This window comes from Crocuta crocuta, unplaced genomic scaffold, assembly GCF_008692635.1.
Source record: "Crocuta crocuta isolate KB4526 unplaced genomic scaffold, BGI_CrCroc_1.0 scaffold77, whole genome shotgun sequence".
NCBI lineage: Eukaryota > Metazoa > Chordata > Mammalia > Carnivora > Hyaenidae > Crocuta > Crocuta crocuta.
The window spans coordinates 2,271,431-2,289,833 of record NW_027532172.1 but is presented as its reverse complement, the minus strand read 5'-3'; the positions used below and the strand labels follow the sequence as shown (position 1 = coordinate 2,289,833).

Below are 18,403 nucleotides of genomic sequence, written 5' to 3'. Positions count from 1 at the left end.
GAACCCTGCATCCGGGGCCTGACAGTGCAAGGCCTGCTTGGGATTCTCACTCTCTCCTCTCTGCCTCTTCCCCTGCTCATGTTTTCTCTCTCTCAAAATAACGTAAATAAATAAAACTTAAAAAAATAAGACTATCATTGAAAACTTCACATTTCCTAGTGCATTTCTGGGACCCTGGTGTGACCCAGCATGCTTGGTGGGGACCTGGAGTAGGGTCTGCACTGGGCATGCCTCCTGTTTCCTGTGAGACCCAGACCAGCCTCATGGAGCACTGATGTTTTCATGGGTGCTCAATCCGGTTCTGCCTTTTATAGGCCTGGTGACCTTGGGCCTGCTGGGCCTTACAGGCCTCAGATTTGGGCTGCCTGCTCCACACAGGACTGCACCCTGGCAGGACCGGATGAAGGGGACAGCCGGGAGCATTTCATTGGTTTTTTTCCCCAGTGAGAATTCTGCATCATCCTGGGCACCTGGCACTGCCACGGTTTGGGTTCATTGTCACCCTCTCTGACAGCCGTTTCTCAGCAGTGTTCCCTAGAAGGCGCTGTCCCCTCCTTGCCCACACAGAGGGCCCCCATCATACAATAATAGTAGGTGGAGTGATTCACTCTGTCCGCCAGTGCTCACTGAGTAGTTTGAGAATGACGGCACCCATTTCCTATTAAGAAAAGACCAAGGTGACTTTTTGTTTCTTTTCCTTTAGAAAAATGATACTTCTAATGTGCTGAATAGTTGAGTTCATTCATTTTGTGGGTATGGTCATCAATTCGACATATAGTCAGGTTTATTTTATTTCTATAGAGATTCAGTTTTGAGGCTATTTTTTCCTATCCTTTTTAATTTAATTTAAAAAAATAAGTATAGTATTTGCATGGTTCTAAAGTAAAAATTACAAAAAATAAGCTCAGAGAAGTCTCATCCCTTGGACCTATCAGCAGGAAATCATTTTCATTCATTTCTAGTGTGTGTGCCTTTCCCCGTTTGTTCTTATACCACAAGTGACCTTTTGTATGTAGTAGACACTTTTGCACCTTGTTTTTTTCCTTTCACAACCTATCCAGAAGTCCCCCTCTGCCTGTCCTGCCTGTACCCTCCTTGTCTTGTCCACTGTGTCATTCCCATCATGCAGCCCCACCAGGGTCACTCCCTGGCTGTAGGCATTCACATTGCTCTTGTGGCCCCATTAGCGGCCTCACGCACAATGGCTTTGTGTTTGTGGAGAGACTCTTCCGGTATCTCCCAGAAGGGGGATTATTGGGTCCAAAATCATTGCAAGTGTAATTCAGTAAATAATGCGGATTCCCCTCCCCAAGGACCACTCCCCATGCAGTGCCAGGAATACCAGTCCCCACCTCTCACCTTTTGGCATGCCTTAGAGTCAGTAGGATTCGTGAAAAATTTCTAATTTCTGCAGTGAAATTTTAGTTTTCGTTTTTCTTATGAGTAATAGTGAACATCTTTTTTTTTAATAATTTTTTTAAAATTTATTTTTTAATTTACATCCAAGTTAGTTAGCATATACTGCGACAATGATTTCAGGAGTAGATTCCAGTGGTTCACCCCCTGTGTATAACACCCAGTACTCATCCCAACATGCCCCTTACCTACTCAGCCCATCCCCCCTCCCACAATCTCTCCAGCAACCCTCTGTTTGTTCTCTATATGTAAGAGTCTCTTCTGTATTGTCCCCCTTCCTGTTTTTATATTATTTTTGCTTCCCTTTGCTTTTGTTCATCTGTTTTGTATTTTAAATTCCTCATATGAGTGAAGTCATATGATATTTGTCTTTCTTTGACTGACTAATTTCGCTTAGCAAGTACTCTCTAGTGCCATCCACATAGTTGTAAATGGCAAGATTTCACTCTTCCTGATTGCTGAGTAATACTCCATTGTATACATGTACCACCTCTTCTTTATCTGTTCATCTGTCAGTGGACATTTGGGATTTTGCCATACTTTGGCTATTGCCGATAGCGGTGCTATAAACATTGCGTGTGCCCCTTCAAAACAGCACACCTGCATCCCTTGGACAAATCCTTAGTGCAGTTTCATCCCTTGGATAAATCCCTAGTGCAGTTGCTGGGTGGTAGGGTAGTTTTATTTTTCTTTTTTTGAAGAACCTCCATATTGTTTTCTGGAGGGGCTGCACCAGTTTGCATTCCCACCAGCAGTGCAAGAGAGATCCTCTTTCTCCACATTCTTGCCAACATCTGTTGCCTGAGTTGCTAATTTTAGCCGTGGTGTGAGGTGGTATCTCATGGTGGTTTTGATTTGTATTTCCCTGATGATGAGTGATATTGGGCATTTTTTCATGTGTCTGTTAGCCATCTGGTATCTTCTTTGGAGAAATGTCCATTCATGACTTTTGCCTATTTTTTCGGTGGATTATTTATTTTTCTGGGTGTTAAGTTTGATAAGTTCTTTATAGATTTTGGATACGGACCCTTTATCTAATAGGTTATTTGCAAATATCTTCTCCCCTTCCATCGGTTGCCTTTTAGTTTTGTTGATTGTTTCCTTCACTGTGCAGAAGCTTTTTATGTTGATGAGGTCCCAATAGTTCATCTTTGCTTTTGTTTCCCTTGCCTCTGGAGATGTGTTGAGTAAGAAATTGCTGCGGCCAAGGTCAAAGAGGTTTTTGCCTGCTTTCTTCTCTAGGATTTTGATGTAAGACAGATGATCCTGTCTTACGTTTAGGTCTTTCATCCATTTTGAGCTTATTTTTGTGTATGATGTAAGTATGTGGTCCAGGTTCATTTTTCTGCACATCACTGTCCGGTTTTCCTAGCACCATTTGCTGAAGAGATTGTCTTTATTCCACTGGATACTGTTTCTTGCTTTGTCAAAGGTTAGTTGGCCATAATTGTGGATCCATTTTTGGGTTTTCTGTTCTATTCCATTGATCTGTGTGTCTGTTTTTGTGCCATGAACATCTTTTCATAAACTTAAATGTCTTTCGTGTATCTTTTTGTAAACTATTCATTTGCTCCTTAAAAGAAAAAGATTGTCCTTAAAAAACAGCTTTGTTGTTGTTAAATAGCTTGCATTTTTTAGAATTTTGTGTCAGTGCAGCTTGTTCTTGCTTTTTGTCTGGCGCCTTACTCAGCATGATTACTTGGATTCAACCGTGTTTGTCGCACGTAACCCCAGTTCACTCCTCTTTGTTGCTGAGTGTGTCCTGTTGTGTGGCTGGACCCGTTATTTACCCATTTTCCTGTTGATGACATTAAGACTTTTCCAGTCTGGGACGATTACAAATAAGGCTGCTGTGAGAATTTGTCTATAAGGTCTTTATTTTTCTCCAGTAAATACCGAAGAGAGGAAAGGCTGGCTCTATGGTAGGTCCACGGTTAACCTTTGAAGAAACTGCCAAGCTGCATTTCCAAGTGGTTGCAACCATTTTGCATTTTTAGCAGCCAGGACGAGAGTTCTGGTTCCTCCCGGTCCTCATCAGCACGTGCTGGCATCAGTCTTTGCCATGTCAGTGTCCCAGTGCAGGGAGGCGGCGTCACTTTGTGGTTCTCATTTCTCCAAGGAGTAGTGGTGCTGAGTGTTTCCAGTTGTGCTCTCTCTATGCAAGTGTCCCACTTGGGTCTGTGGTCCATCCTTGATTAGGTCGTTGATTTACTTATTAATCAGTTTGGAGGCTTCGTTGTATGTTCTTTATACGAGTCTTTTATCAGGTATGATTTGCAGATATTTGCTCCAGGTCTGTGACTTGTTTTCTCATCCTAGCAGTCTTTTGTGGGGCACCTGACTGGCTCAGTAGGAAGGACATGCAGCTCTTGAGCTCAGGTTTGTGTGTTCGAGCCCCACATTGAGTGTAGAGATTACTTAAAAATAAAGTCTTTTTAAAAACATTTATTTCTACACCTGATGTGAGGCTCGAACTCACAACCCTGAGATCAAGAGTCCCATGTCCTGTTGGCTACTGAGCTAGCCAGGTGCCTCTCCTTTCTCAGTTTTTAAGATCTCTTACCTATTTAAATAGTTGTATATGTTTCCTTCTTAGTTTGATGTTTATCTTTCCTTTTGCTTATGCTTTGTTCGGCAATGCAGAAGTGTTTCATCTTTCTTCTGTTGCAGCTGGATACTGAGGCATAGAAAGCCTCTCCCCACACACGGGTTATAAAGACATTTATGTATTTTTCTCCAGCACTTGTATGGCTTCAGTTTTATGTTCAGATCCCCTGTCTGTGTGGGGTTATTCCAGAGCAAAGGGTGCTACATGGATCCAGTTTAAATATTTTTCTGAAAAGCTCCGCGGTTGTCCTGATACCATTTGTTGAAAATATCGTCATCTTTGCACTGGTTTGAGACATCAGCTTCATCAGATGCCTTGTTTCTGGCCTTTCTCTCAGTGGCTCTGTCCATGTGTTCAAGGACTAGTACCATACTGTTTTAATACACCTTATAATATCTGGTAGGGCTAGAACCCCTCATTGATTTGTTCAGAGTTCTCCCGGATACCTTTACATATTTATTTTTAACTATGAAGTCTAGAATCGTGTTCAAATCCAGAAAAAAAATGATGCTTTTATCAGGATAGGATTATGCATTAATCTATTAATTAGGAAAGAATCAACAACGTCATGAGGTTGAGTTGTCCCAGCCAAGAACAAGGGCTTATTTCCTTGGGCCCAAGTATATTTCGTGTCTTCGGGCGTGTCTTCAGTTTCTCACACTGGCCACAACCCCAGGTCACGGTGGCCGAAGGACTCTGAAGTGCAGAGAGGCCTTACCGCCACCACATTCACTCAGCTTCGCTGTAAAACAAGAGGCAGAAGTGATGCCCCCTTCTCTGCCTCCTACCTGGCAGTGTGAAAGGAACCAGGCAGTCACAGTGAGCACGCGGAGGCCCAGAGTGGCTGGTGACAGACTAGAAAGGGATGAGGTGAGGGCCAGGTTGGATCTGTGGTGGCAGTACTGGAGCTTTTTCCAGCACATTCGCTGGTCATTTCCCTTAAACCTTGTTCCTCCACCCTCTTCCCCTGAAAAGCAGTCAGGCAGGCTTCCTATATTCTGGCTCCTTTGTTAATTACTAATATTTCTCAGACTTTCTGTCTCATTGTGACGCCGCACCATCCACTGGAGCTGGTGTGAAGAGGTCGGGGTACCTGCTCTTTGGTCCCACTCCCAGCTTTGTCGGATCTCCCCTGGACAATTGCAGCAAATGCGAACGTCCAGAGGACCCTCTGACTAACCAGCATGTTTTATCCTTACTCCAGGTTTCTCCATGACCAAAACAGTTCAGCCTTCAAATTCTATCGAAAGAAAGTATTTGAACTATGCCCATCGATTTGTTTTACATCATCTCCACTGAACCTCCACGCTGGTGAGAGTGCTGATTCTCAGGAGAGCCCCCGTGACCCCATGGAAGGGGAAGGAGAGTTCGAGGCCGATCACCCTCAGCAGGAGGCGGGGCTCGAGAGCCCGGAGGGGATGCCCGAGGAGGAGGACGAGGAGGAGGACGACGAGGAGGACGAGGAGGACGAGGAGGAGGGGGGTGAAGAGGCCTCCGCTCCTAGAGGGGCCTCCAGGCCAGCAGGAGGGGCTGACAAGTCTGAGGGCAGCCCCCCCGCTGATGGCCTCCCGAGCGAAGCGGCTGAAGATGGCCCGGCTGGGGCGCCTGCCCCATCACAGTCCTCCTCGGGCGCCTGCTTTCCCCGAAAGAGGGTCAGCAGCAAGTCCCTGAAGGTCGGCATGATTCCGGCTCCCAAGAGGCTGTGTCTCATCCAGGAGCCCAAAGGTGAGTGCCTGGCCGTCATCACGGCCGCCCTAGTGTGGAGCTTCTGTTTAGCACCTGAGGAGGAACTGTGGTGCTCAGTCGTGGACGGTGAAAAGTTGTGGAGACTGTGTGATGTCGCCCGATTGCTTGGAAGAATTTACTGGCCCTCAGCCCAGGCTCAGCCACAGGACAACCAAGCTGGTCCCTGTCATCCTTCCTGCCTCTGATTACACCTGCTTGCCCCCAGGGCCAACAGAGCATGGGGCTGTTTGGTCTTGTGTTTTTAACCTAGAATAATTCTGGCGGTTTTGCACACCACCCTAGAATGTTCCTGTGAGGCTCACGTTGCCAGCTGGTGTAAGGTCAGCACCCTGAGGACACGCTGCTGTGTTAGTGCAGCAGCGGTGTATCAGTGTTAGGTGCTGCTTGGTGCTTCCATTAGTGCTCACAGTCCGATGAGAGAGCCCTGGCTGTGGAGGGCAAGGGCTTGGGTCATCTCCGCTCTTTCCTGCCCTTGACCGTGGGGAGTGCCCAGCCTTCTGAGCCCCTGGATGGCCCGCGGCAGTAGTGCCTGCTTAGTAATGATGAGACGGACACAGGTGGGGCTGGTCTCAGGCAGTGGCTAGTGGGAGTCATGCGCTCTGCTGCCTTGGCCATGGGAGGTCATCTCCTTTCCCATGGGGAAGGTTCTCAAGCTTCTATTTAATAGCAATAAAATGCATCCTTTTTAAGGGGACAGCTTGAGGACTTTTGCCAAATGTGTACAGCCATGAACTTCTCCAGTTCAGTGGAGCTGGAGCCTTTCTCCAGAAACGTCTCTGTGTTTCCCTGTGGTCTCCTCCCCATTTTCTGGCCTCGTGGTTCTGCCTTTTCTAGACTGTCAGTAGCCAGAACGGCATCACGAGTAGCCTTTTGATGGCGTGGCCGTGGCCCAGGTTATTCCTTGTGCCTCCCGCCCCACCAGGTGTCTCCACACAGCCAGGCCCAGGCTGTGCCTCACACACGGGGCTGGCAGTGCGGTCCCTGCGTGTGAGGTGGATGTAGTGAACGGTGCCCCATCTTGTGTCACCTGTGTGCTCCTTGTTGAGGTGCTCACACTCACCCCCAGGGGCATCAGTTCAGCTTCTCCTGCTAACAGAACGGTCCTGTGGTTTGTGTTTGGGAATGTTGGCGTTACCACGGATGGCCCGCCGTTCTGCCCTACTCTTACGTCCTTCAGAGCATACTGCTAGTGGCAGCAGCCCATCTGAATGCCTTGTACGTCCTTCATGGGGGAGAAGTGGAGGGAGCTCTTTCTATTTTGGAAGCTCTCATTTCCTTGGGTGGTTGATGAGAAAAAAACCAGACCTGCTGATTCCCTTTCATCAAAAATAATGATACGATGTGATTCGGTGCTCTGTGTGAGAAGCATGGTTGGTTGGTTTTTACTGGAAGCTCTATGTGGACTTTAACTCTTCATCAGTGGAACAGTCGCAGAGACACTAGGAAGGCACAAGGTTGCAAATAGTTTCTTTGTTGAAACAGAGCATGTTCCTGAAGTCACGGAAAACGATCTGTGCATTGAGCCCTTCATCATAAACACGGGGAGTCAGGGAGTCGTCTGTTAAGTAGACTCCTCCCCACAGAGGCAGCCTTCAGTTGGGCCGAATTCTGCTGTCTGGTCATGGGTCACTATTCCTCAGAGGCATCCTAGTGAGAGGCACAGCTGGCTTTGGGGTCTAGGTCGTAGCTACCTTCTGTCGGCAAAGGGGTTATATTAGCCTAAATGTAGCACCCTCATTTTCTGAGTAATTTGGAAAAAGTACGTGTATGTGTATGTATTTGTTCTTTATGTCTTCCAGTTCATGAGCCAGTTCGCATTGCTTATGACAGACCTCGGGGTCGTCCCGTGTCCAAAAAGAAGGTGAGCGTGACAGTTCTCATGCATGACATAGTCAGAATTTGTCAGCGTTTCAAAGGGCACTGTGACTTGTAACTAAGGTACACTCATGCTTCAGGCGGACCTAATGTATGAAGCACAACACACAGCCTTTGTCCTGAGGGATTTCTTGGAACTGTTTTTGCTTCGTGCAAAGCACAGGAGGGTAGTAATTAGTTTATTTAAAAAATAGGTGAGGTCTGATTCATGCAGAGTGTTGGACAGGTGAACAAAGTAATGTCCTGGCCCTTAAGTTCAGACTTCGTGGACTCTAATTGTGGTTAAAGAGCATGCTAATTCAATCATAAGCCCAGGGAGTGTGTGTATGCTTGTGTATTAACTGATGGACACCTCCTATGCGGCAGGCCCCATCTACCCAACGAGAGGCTGCAGCAGCAGGGCCAGCAGTGACAGGAATGTGTGGGGCTCTTGTGGCCTGTGTGCTATGGGTACAGAGAAGCAGGTCGAAGGGAGATGGGGAATAATGTGAGGTTGGGGGTGCCATTTATTCAAGGAGGCCTGGAAGAGGCCCTGGGTTGGTCTTACATCAACAGGCAGCCCTCTGTGGCACCCAGATGGGGGTGGAGAGGTGAGGAAGTAGAGGTGGTGAGTCCCCAGGTCACATAGGCCAGTAGACAGAAGTCAGCAATGTGGCTCCTCCTCTGGGGGAGGCCCTGGGGACCTGTGGTGGCAGTTTGGGTGGAAGACATGGCCACGGTGGCTGCTGTGCCAAGAGCAGCCTGTGGTTGGGGAGCTGGTAGGAGCCAGGGGCCAGGAAGGTGAAGACACAGTTGGTGAGACTTGCTGACGGATGGCGTGTGGAACAGCCACACCCCAGAGCCCACCTCCATGGCTGTCTGCCCGGCAGTTAGGAGGATGGAGCTGCCACTGAGTGAAATGGAGAGCCCTGTGGGGGACAGCTCATCTGAAGGAGATGCGCTGCCCTCCAGACAGCTGGGTGGACACGTGTGGGGGCAGGTAAGGCTGAGCGAGGTCATCTGGGATGTATGTGGGATATCCCAGGTCTTCAGAGGTCAGGGAGGTGAGCCAGGAACCAGGTGTGGTCTCTGATGGTGTTGGCTGGTGAGGAAAGGCCAAGTGGTAGACACCGGTCGCAAGTGCACGGTCAGTCTCAGTGGCCAGGTGACGTGTCGGTGTAACGCCGGTTACAGCAGGGAGGAGGGGCTTTTCTGAGCCCACAGCTCAGGGTCCTAATTGATGTGTTCAGTTTGAATTTGCGCTGGCACCTGGCTGCCCATCAGGTGGCCTGGGTGAGGGCACAACCTGGTGAGGTGGCAGCCAGGTTCAGGCTCAGCCTGGCCGCTTAGTCTTGGCATCTTAACTCCTGAGTCTCCATTTGCACATCTGTCAAGTGGCACAGTCGCACCTACCTTTGGTTCAGAGGTACCCCGAGAGTGAAAGGAAATGCAGGTTAACCTGGTGTGCAGCAGGGTCCGCAAACTCCATCGCTGCTTGGGGTGGCGGCAGGCCCTGAGGAGGCCTCCCCTGCAGCTCTCTGTGCACCTCAGTGGCGTTGCCGCAGCCCGCTTGCCATACTCTTCTCTTTCCTCAGAAACCCAAGGACTTCGACTTCGCCCAGCAGAAGCTAACCGACAAGAACCTGGGCTTCCAGATGCTGCAGAAGATGGGCTGGAAGGAGGGCCACGGCCTGGGCTCCTGTGGGAAGGGCATCAGGGAGCCCGTCAGCGTGTACGCAGCAGGCACTGGGGCCCGGGGTGGGGATGGGCAGCGTGCTTGGGAGAAGCAGCTTTCTTTGGGATCCTGGTCCTGAGTCCTTTGATCTGCAGCCTGATTTCTTGGCTCCCCTCATGTGAAACATGGCTTAAAGCTGGCAGGGTTTTTTTTTCCTCGCAAAGAGAGTCTTCAGATGAGATGAGAAGCAGATCATTTACATATGCAGCTGTTCCCACAGGCCCCTTGCTGCACTTGCACAAACTATTTAAATGACTTCTTGGCCCCTGGCATTTCAGCCACATTCATTATTGTCATAAAGGCTGAGTGGTAATTCTAGGTAGGAACAATAAGAACCACTTTCCCGTTTCCTGGAACCCTTAAGCAGGCTAGCCGGGGAGAACTTGGCCCGGAGTTTGTGAGGCTCCGCTGAAATCCAGCAGGCATTTCATTTAAAACTGAGCTTAGCACCTGCTGGGAGAGGCTTTCTGCTCTAATCAGGGGCTTCTGAGCATGTTCCTCAGAAGGTCCCCACACCTACACAGGTGAGTACCCCATGTTCCGCATTATGAATCGTGTCTTCACTTTCCCTTTCCTTTGCTGTCACTGTTGTGTGTCCCACCTGCTTCCATCCCATTCTGACCGCTTGTGCCGCTTCCAGTTTCCTGGTGGCCAGGCTTTGTGCCCAGGCGTGGCTAACTCTCCATTTTGCTCCTAGGGGAACTGCCTCGGAAGGGGAGGGGTTAGGTGCCGACGGGCAGGAGCGCAAGGAAGACACATTTGACGTGTTCCGTCAGAGGATGATGCAGATGTACAGACACAAACGGGCCAACAAATAGGTATGTGTGTGAGCTGGCGCGTGGGGCTTTCTGCCTAAGCTGACATCCTGCTACGTAGAGACGATTTCTCCAGAAAAATCCGAGCTCCCTGTTCCCCAAAACCAAACGTCGAACCACACACATACGCAACAACAACAACAAAATTCTATGAGGGTAACAAAGAGTGTTTAGATGTGGATGTGTCCCACCTCTCACCTTCCAGGTTTGGTTGAAGGAGCGAGCCCCACGTTCACCGAGCATGGCCGCGTGGCTCGACAGCGGCCTTGGTGCAGGGCTCCCGGGCACGACTGCATGTGGCCATCCCGGGGAAGTAGGCCGCCGCGGAAATGGCCTTGGGTCTTGCACATGTAAGGGCGATCTGGAAGCGGGCACTGCCGAGGACAGTGGCTTTGCCACATACCTTTCTGAGCATCTTCAAATCCTTTTGTTCTCAAGGGCCTTGGGTCCATATAAATATCCCCTTCTTTCTGTTCTCTTTTTAGCTGCCTTCCCCACCCATAATTTCCAACTCCGTTTTGAACAAAATCGTTCTCTCCCTGAATAGATGAAACCATTGGTGAGAAAGATCAGGCTTGAAGCAGCACTTACTCTTAGCGCGCCACCTCTGCCCCGGACCTGCCCTGGAGCCAGTGCCCAAGTAGGTTTGGTGTGTTCACAAGAAACAGCGTCTCTGCAGGTCCCGTGCGGAGGTTCCGCTGGCTTCTCTTCTTCTTCTTCAACAGAAAACGAGTGCACCATTCCCTACCTGCTTTTGCTTTCTCCCCTTCTTCTAAGTGCGTGTGGCAGCCAGTGCCTTGCAGGTCTTTCCCGGTCCCCCCTCAGCGGCCGGTGCTGTCCTCCGATGGCGCTCCAGAGCCAGCCCCATCAGGCTTCCCGCCCCAGGGGACTCTCTCCAGAAGTGCTCTGTCAGCACACTTGATGTCAGACCAGTGACGGAGTGTGTCTTCACATGGTTTACAGACTGCAAATGGGCGACCGAATCCAGCATCAGCGAAGTCCTCCCTGGGAGCGTAGCGCAGCCTGCCGGCGGTAGCACCAAAGCTCTGGGGAACAAGTGGAGATACTTGATTCGACGAAGGCGTTATTTACGGAGTCTGGGCTCTTAAGTGCGTCCCCAGAGACTTGGTGGAAGTTTAGCCACAGGATAATAGAGCCGTATTCAGTGGGGAGCAGTCATTACAGGGATGACACTTGCCCAGATTCACAGGGCTCCTTAGAATCCACCAACTGCAGTGTGTTTTTTTTTTTTTTTTTTTAATCGCATATGGAGTCTCTCCTACAAAGGGCTGGGAGTGTAAACTCTTCAGGACACTTCATTTTTGGCATGTGCAGCAGGGTAAAGAATCGTTTTCTTGGGCCTTTGTACGGAGCAGATAGCATCCTCCTGGGGCGGGCTCCGCAGCTGTTTGCTATTTCCAGGCGCGTGATTGCCGCCCTTCTATCGCCTCCCGGCGCTCGGCTCCTTGCAGCTCCATGCAAAGCTCTCGGCTGTGGCAATCTCAGCCCTTCCTCATAAAGCAGCAGTGTTGAAGTTTTAAATACGTGCTAAAACCTGGGAAGCTGGGAATCCTGCTGACACTACAAGCTTGGGGGACACAGCAATGAGTTACTGTGTTGGCCAGTCTTCACTTTCTTAAAGCCACAGGCCCCGACTGTGGTCCCAGCTTGCTCTCTGGCTCTGTCTTGTCGGGCTCACACCCACCATCACAGGCCTGTGCTGTATCTCTTCCAGGCTCTGCTTGCTTCTGGTTGCTTCTTTTGCGAGGGCAACCGGCAGATCTTTATGGCCAGGGAGATGCTGGAAATGCCTCAGCAGAGGTGAAGCTGCCTGCGCGGGTGACGTGGTGTGGGGGAACCACAGCTGTGGAGTTCATCTCTTTTCTTTCCTGATCCTTCCAGTAGCCTTCCGTATTGGCTGTGTGTTGGGCACATGGACGGAACTCTGAGAACAGGGCCTCTGTCCTCTATGGCCTTTCACAGAGTGCCCATCGGCCCTGAGCATGGCATGTACTCTCCAAATAGGTTCTAGCTCTTTCTCTCCAGCATAGATAGCTCTGACCATCATATTCACTTTGTGCTTGTATATTCGTTCTTGGCTTTCTCTGCTTGTGTTTGTGAGTAAAATGCTTTAGGAATTACCAGGGTATGAGCCCTGTCCCTCAGCCTCCTGCCTCCCTTCCGGGGACATCCCACTTCGAGCTGACCCCGTGAGCCTTTGGCACACATCAAAGGGAACACCTACTTCTTGATCCTGGAAAGTCCTCTGAGCACTCAGGCGATGCTTTTCCTGTGCGTGTGATGTCACAGGAGCTGGGGCGGAGCCTGATGGCCTGTCCCTGTGCCAGCTGTGGGCCAGGGACCAGCACCGGCCCTCCGTGCTCGCCCTTGCTCCCTCTGGCGAAGTCTCCTCACGGGAAGCGTGCGTGCGAGTGTGGTGTGCGGTTGCATAGCCTTGTCAAAGTCACAGTGTCTTTTCTGTCATTCTAGTTCCAGGGTCTCTTCCATGAGGACGACAGGCATCCGGAAAGTGCTAACTCGCCACTTTGGGTGCTTACTGTCTCTGGCTTGTTTCCATCACTGGAAATCATATAGAGAATTTTAGCGTTTTTTGGTCCTTGGTAAAACCTAGAAGACATTTGTGATGTTGCAAAATGGAAGTTTTTGGTTTTTTGTTTTGTTTTCTCTTTTTTTTTTTTAATCTAAGAAGTTGTGAATGTTGTTAATCATTTAGCAGTTGCAATAAATGTAGAGGAAACCCAATTTTCCACGGTCTCTGGTGTGGTTTTAAAGCGTGGTTGGTCGGGGAACACATAAATGTCACAACGCTGCACCGAGTGTCAGAGATACATGCCCTGCCGCCACCGACTCTCCTGTCCCCTCAGGCTTTCCCTGCCTGGAACCCAGGGTCCCAGCTGTCAGACCAGGGCCCCCCCGAGCTTCCCCTGACGCAGGAGCCCGGCCTGTGGGGTGTCTGCAGCGCTCCCTTCTGTTCCCATGTGCTGCCCAGCCTGCGCCTGATTCTTCCCCTGACAGTGCCTGGCCCTTTGGGGAAGGAGTGAAGGCCAAGGCTACAGCAGGCACGTACCAGACCTGCGGGGCTTTCCACGTGACGGCAGAGTCATGGGGAGGAGCCGGGCTGCTGTCGTGCCCAGCACACAGGGGGCCCGGGGAAGGTTTGGGGTGTCTGTCAGCCAGTTAGGAGCAGGTGAAACAGGCCCCCTAGGAGCTGATGTGGGAACCTAAGTCTCCCTCCTTGCTGTGCCCTAGAGGACACACAGGAGTAGCAGCAATCCATGTGACCGTAATGGGAGCCATCGCCGGTCAAGAACGTCCCTGTCTTGCCTTTATCTTCACCAGAGCCCAAGAGGGCAGTGTCTGACTGTGGGCTTTAGCACCCTCCCTGAGAAAGTTCCCCGAACCCTACAACTTCCCTACCTTGTCTCCCACCCCCTTTCAGGAGACTGGAGGTAGGTGTGAGCAGAACTGCTCCTGTTCTCACCTCCGGGGAAGCTGAAGGTCACAGATGAGGACCCCTGGAGGGAGGATCTCCAGCCTGGGACACTCGTTTAGGCTTTAGCCTCAGGCTTGTTTCCCCTTTGCAAGCTGGGAGGGAGTCCTTCCAGTTTGGAAGGTGAAATTTCCTCTGCTCTCTTGTTAATTTAGAGCTAACACGCCAACTTTAGTAGGCCATTCTCAGCCTAGAGGGCCCCTCCTCTCTCATTTCTCCAGCGCCCCATCCTGGAAGCCTTCTGGATGCCCCAGGGCCCCTACAGGAGCAGAGGTGCTGCTGGACACTGAAAACAGTATGTGATTTTATTTACTTTTTTTTTTAAGTTCGTTTGTTTATGTGAAATCCGTACCCAACATGAGGCTCGAACTCATCACCCCAAGGTCAAGAGTTGCATACTCTTGCGACAGAGGCAGCTAGGCACCCCAAGTGGCGTGTGGTTTCTTTCTTTTTTTTTTTCCCCAAGTGGCATGTGGTTTCAAAACAAGCTTTTGCTTGGGGCGCCTGGGTGGCTCAGTTGGTTAAACGTCCAACTTCGGCTCAGGTCATGATCTCACAGTTTATGGGTTCAAGCCCTGCGTCGGGCTCTGTGCTGACAGCTTAGCCCAGAGCCTGGAGCCTGCTTCAGATTTGGTATCTCCCTCTCTCTTTGACCCTCCCCTGCTCACGGTGTCTCTCTCTCTTAGAGAAAAATAAAACATTAAAAAAAATTTTTTTTAATTTTTTAAAAAAGCGAGCTTTTGCTATGTGTGGGCATATGTAATGCAGGTGCCTACTACAGGCACCCACCTGTTAACAGAACTTCCTTTGCAAAGTGGACTGCGTCATGGATGAAATTTTCACTGGTTACCACACATTTCTATGTGGCTTGAAGTCTTTGCTTGTGTGATCTTAGAATGATAAAAAATTAAGTGTCGATGAAAATGTGGATAATAAACTCAGCCGTGGATTTGCTTTGAGAATCAAAGGAAATCACAGGTGTCAACTTCAGGGCCCACAGCACAGACTGTATCCTGTGACCAGTCTTCCAATAGTTACTGGTCCCCCTGGACTCTTAATTCTCACATCCAGCAGAACCTGGTCTGTTTCTCAGTGGAGAAACTGAGGCTCTGGACAGTGTGACTCCAGACCCACACTCAACACCAAGATTTCCATTTGATCTTACCTGGTTTTGAAGCTCCCCATACACGCACACGTGTGCTTACATGCACAGCCACAGACGTACGTACACAGGCGTGCACATACACAAACACACATGTGTACGTACACACATGCATCTGCAGACACGTGGTTTCTATTTCCCACCAAACCCCTGCTCACGGCCCTGGGAACTTGGACATTCCCAGGAATTGCAACTCCACTGTGCATCCGGCACCAGCCACTTCCTTCAGACCCCAGGAGGGGGCCTCACGAGCTGCGCTTTGCTTTGCTCCAGTGTCCTCCAGAGATTTCTCAGGTCGGCTTTGTGGGAGTGCCACCCTCTCTTCCTGAGGTAGCTCAAAGCAAAGCGGAACTTGAGGTTTGGAGTACTCTGTCTTCACATGTCCAGTGTACTGTGTCATCTGCGGCCAGTGGGGCACCTCTCTGAACCTCAGTTTCCTCATTTATAAAGTAGGAAGTAGTATCTACTGCCAGGGCTCTGAGAATCAACGGCAGGACACTACGATCGAAGCTCACAGACGTCAGCTGCACAGGATGACTGTCCTGAGTCACTGCGGGTGTGTCACTTTCCCATCCGCTCACTCTACCTGCTACACTTCAGTCCCTGGTGCCTCAGTTTCCTTATTTGTGTAATAAGGATATTCCTCCCACCCTCCCGCTCTGTGGTCTGATAGCTGTAGCGGAAAGGTCAGGATTGTAATCACCGGGAAGAGTTTTTGTGTAAGGGACTCGGAGGACGGCAATGCAGGCAGCCAATAAATGGCCCAGAAGAAGCGCGCTCCCTCTGACCATGAGCCCGGCTCGATGTTAGAATTGCGGGGCGTCCAGGTGGCTCAGTCAGTTAAGCATCTGAATCCAGCTCAGATCATGAGCTCACGGTTCGTGAGTTCGAGCCCCACATTGGGCTCTGTGCTATCAGCCTCAGATCTTCTGTCTCCCTTTCTCTCTGCTCTTCCCCTGAACTCTCTCTCTCTCAGAAATAAGTAAACATTAAAAGAAGAAAAAAAAAACATTAGAATTGCTAATGCTTGCCTGTGTTGGTGAGGGTGACACCCCCTCCCTGCTGGGATCACCCCAACTTTTTGGCTTCTAATTAGTATAAACATCACATAAAATTAACCATTTTAACATGAACAATTCAATGGCGGGTAGTACATTCACAACGGTGTGCAACCAGCAGATCTGTCCAGTTCCAGAACATTCCCATCACCCCAAAAGGAGACCCTGTGCCCATTAGCAGTCACTTCCTGTTTCTACTGACCTCTCCAGCCCCTGGCAGCCCCTGGAACCCTTAACAAAGCAATTACACCCTGGGAGATAAAATCCAGTTGCAAAGCGTGATGTGATTTTTGTAGAAATTTTATAAAATGTGGGCAGGATCCCCCATCCACGAGGCTGTGTTTGAGCACCCAGAAGACAGACCTTCTAACCTGGGAAAGTGTGGGGGGGGGGCGGGGGGCGGTGCCAGGGGCTCTTCCCACCCCGCCCCCTCTTCCCCAGGCCAGCCTTGCGTGCGTGCGCGTACGCGTGCCTGTGTGGTTTGAAGAAAAATCCATTGAAGGATATGCAAAGGAAGTAAAAAATGACGAAGCACATGCTGGCAGCAATTGTGGGTCTTTGTTTCAGAGACAGCTGTGCTTTTCAGAGGAAAAAAAGCACCAGATTTGAATGGAGACTATCTCTTTCCATGTCGACCTGGTAATAAAGCCTCGCTTCCTTTCAGGACCTCTGTCTGCAGGCTGTCAGGAAAGTCACTCCAGCTTCTCCCTGGCAGAGTCTCTCAGTTGCCTTCCTCCATTTCTCTGTTGATTCACTTGCTCACTTGCTCATTCATTCATTCATTTGCCACACATTTGAGGAACACCTAACTGGTGGAACTTTCTATCTAGCATCTAAAACCCCACGATGAAATTAGAAACGAGAGTCAGTGATTTGACGGAAACATCCAAGGTACAAGAAAGGGTAGTGATGGGCCCTGGTCTGGGAGGTGACATTTCATTAGAGATCTGGAGGATGACTAAGAGCATGCCAGGCAGAGGGAATGGCATGTGCAAAGGCTCTGGGGTACAAGTGAGCCTGGCTATGGGAGGGAGAGGCGGGAGAGAGTCAAGGTTGAAGAGTTTGGGGGGTAATAGACAATGCTTATTCTGTTTTGAGGCAGTGGGGAGCTTCAGAGCACAGGAGGGGAATAGCCCTATTTATACTTTTTTTTAATTGTAAAACAAAGATAAAATTCACAATTTTAAAGTGAACAATTCCATGGCATTTAGCACAGCCATGATATTGTACGATCATCGTCTCTCTGTAGTTCCCGAACATTTTTATCATCCCCAAAGGAAACCCTGTGCCCATGAGTCATCACTCCCCATCCCCCACCCCCAGCCCCTGGCAACCACTAATCTGCCTTCTGTCTCTATGGATTTGCCTGTTCTCGACGTTTCCTATCAATGGGATCACACACTGTGTGACCTTTTGTGTCTGGCTTCCTCAATTTATATTTTTAAAAGAGTAATTTGGAAGGGCAGGAGGGGAAGCGGGCACTGTGCTCCTCCATCCACACACCCCTGGATGCGACCCCATTTAACCACAGCCAAGGGAACTCTGCCTGAGGCGCCCCCTTGCTTGTTCTCCCCTCCCTCCCCCTACTGCACAGACTCCCCGCCCTTATCTGCCTGGGCGCTTCCTTTAAAAATCACTCACCCGCAAATCCTTTCCCAGGCTGTGCTCCAGAGGCAGGCCACAGGTGCTGGCGGCCGGGGGGTGGGGGAGGGCATCATGTCCTCCAGTCCCCTGTACAAGCCACTGCTGCCCCGAAGTGGGCCAAGAGAAACAGCCTCGGACCCTGTGTGCTGGGCAGCTCTTTGGCAAAATGATCCAGTACAGTTACCAGGAAGGATTTTCCAGGCAGTTCCATCGGTGCATGGATGCCTCTGTCTCCATGAAGCTGTGTCAGAGCAGCCTTGACCTCAGGCCATTGTGTGACCATTACCCCAGAGCCCAGACCTGAGCTGTCCGCTCACTCTGTCTTCTGGTCTTCAGCATTCTTGGTGGATTATTGCAGTGGGTGTGGATGGCGGGGCTCAATCAGAAAACTTTCCAGTATCTGAGTAAACAGGAGCCTAGGTGAGCTGGGAGTGTCCTGGATGAATGACATCAGATGTTTTATACCATCAGGCACAGCACAGGGCAATCGCCACACATGCTCCCTTCATCTCTCTCCATCTTTTCATCACAACCTGTTTTACAGATGAGGAAACTGAGGCCCAGAGAGGTTGTTTAACAATCTTTATCACACCACTAATAAGGGCTACATCCATGAGAATTTCTGGCTGCATAAAGCCAAAAGGAAACTTATTGGTTAATGGAATAGAAAATGATTGGGGTGCCTTGGTGGCTCAGTCATTTAAGCATCCGACTTCAGCTCAGGTCATGATCTCACGGTTCGTGGGTTTGAGACCCTCATCGGGCTCTGTGCCGACAGCTCAGAGCCTGGAGCTTGTTTCAGATTCTGTGTCTTCTCTTTCTCTCTCTCTCTCTCTCTCTCTCTCCCCCCCCCC

General features: G+C 50.0%; 1 protein-coding gene across 3 annotated transcripts in view; it reads left to right on the top strand.

Moving 5' to 3' along the window:
• Positions 1 to 12,937, top strand: part of SUGP2 (SURP and G-patch domain containing 2) — a 30,729-nt gene extending 17,792 nt beyond the window's left edge. Inside the window, exons 7-11 of one of the 3 annotated variants that reach the window (XM_077777353.1) lie at positions 5,229 to 5,749; positions 7,570 to 7,631; positions 9,220 to 9,356; positions 10,057 to 10,177; positions 12,665 to 12,937. In XM_077777353.1, coding sequence (XP_077633479.1) covers positions 5,229 to 5,749; positions 7,570 to 7,631; positions 9,220 to 9,356; positions 10,057 to 10,177 — 841 coding nt within the window. In that variant the 3' untranslated portion in view covers positions 12,665 to 12,937. Of the gene's footprint in view, positions 1 to 5,228; positions 5,750 to 7,569; positions 7,632 to 9,219; positions 9,357 to 10,056; positions 10,178 to 10,379 lie in introns of all 3 variants that reach the window. The other 2 variants (XM_077777356.1, XM_077777354.1) reach the window with 2 other exon arrangements.
• Positions 12,938 to 18,403: the final 5,466 nt, after the last annotated feature.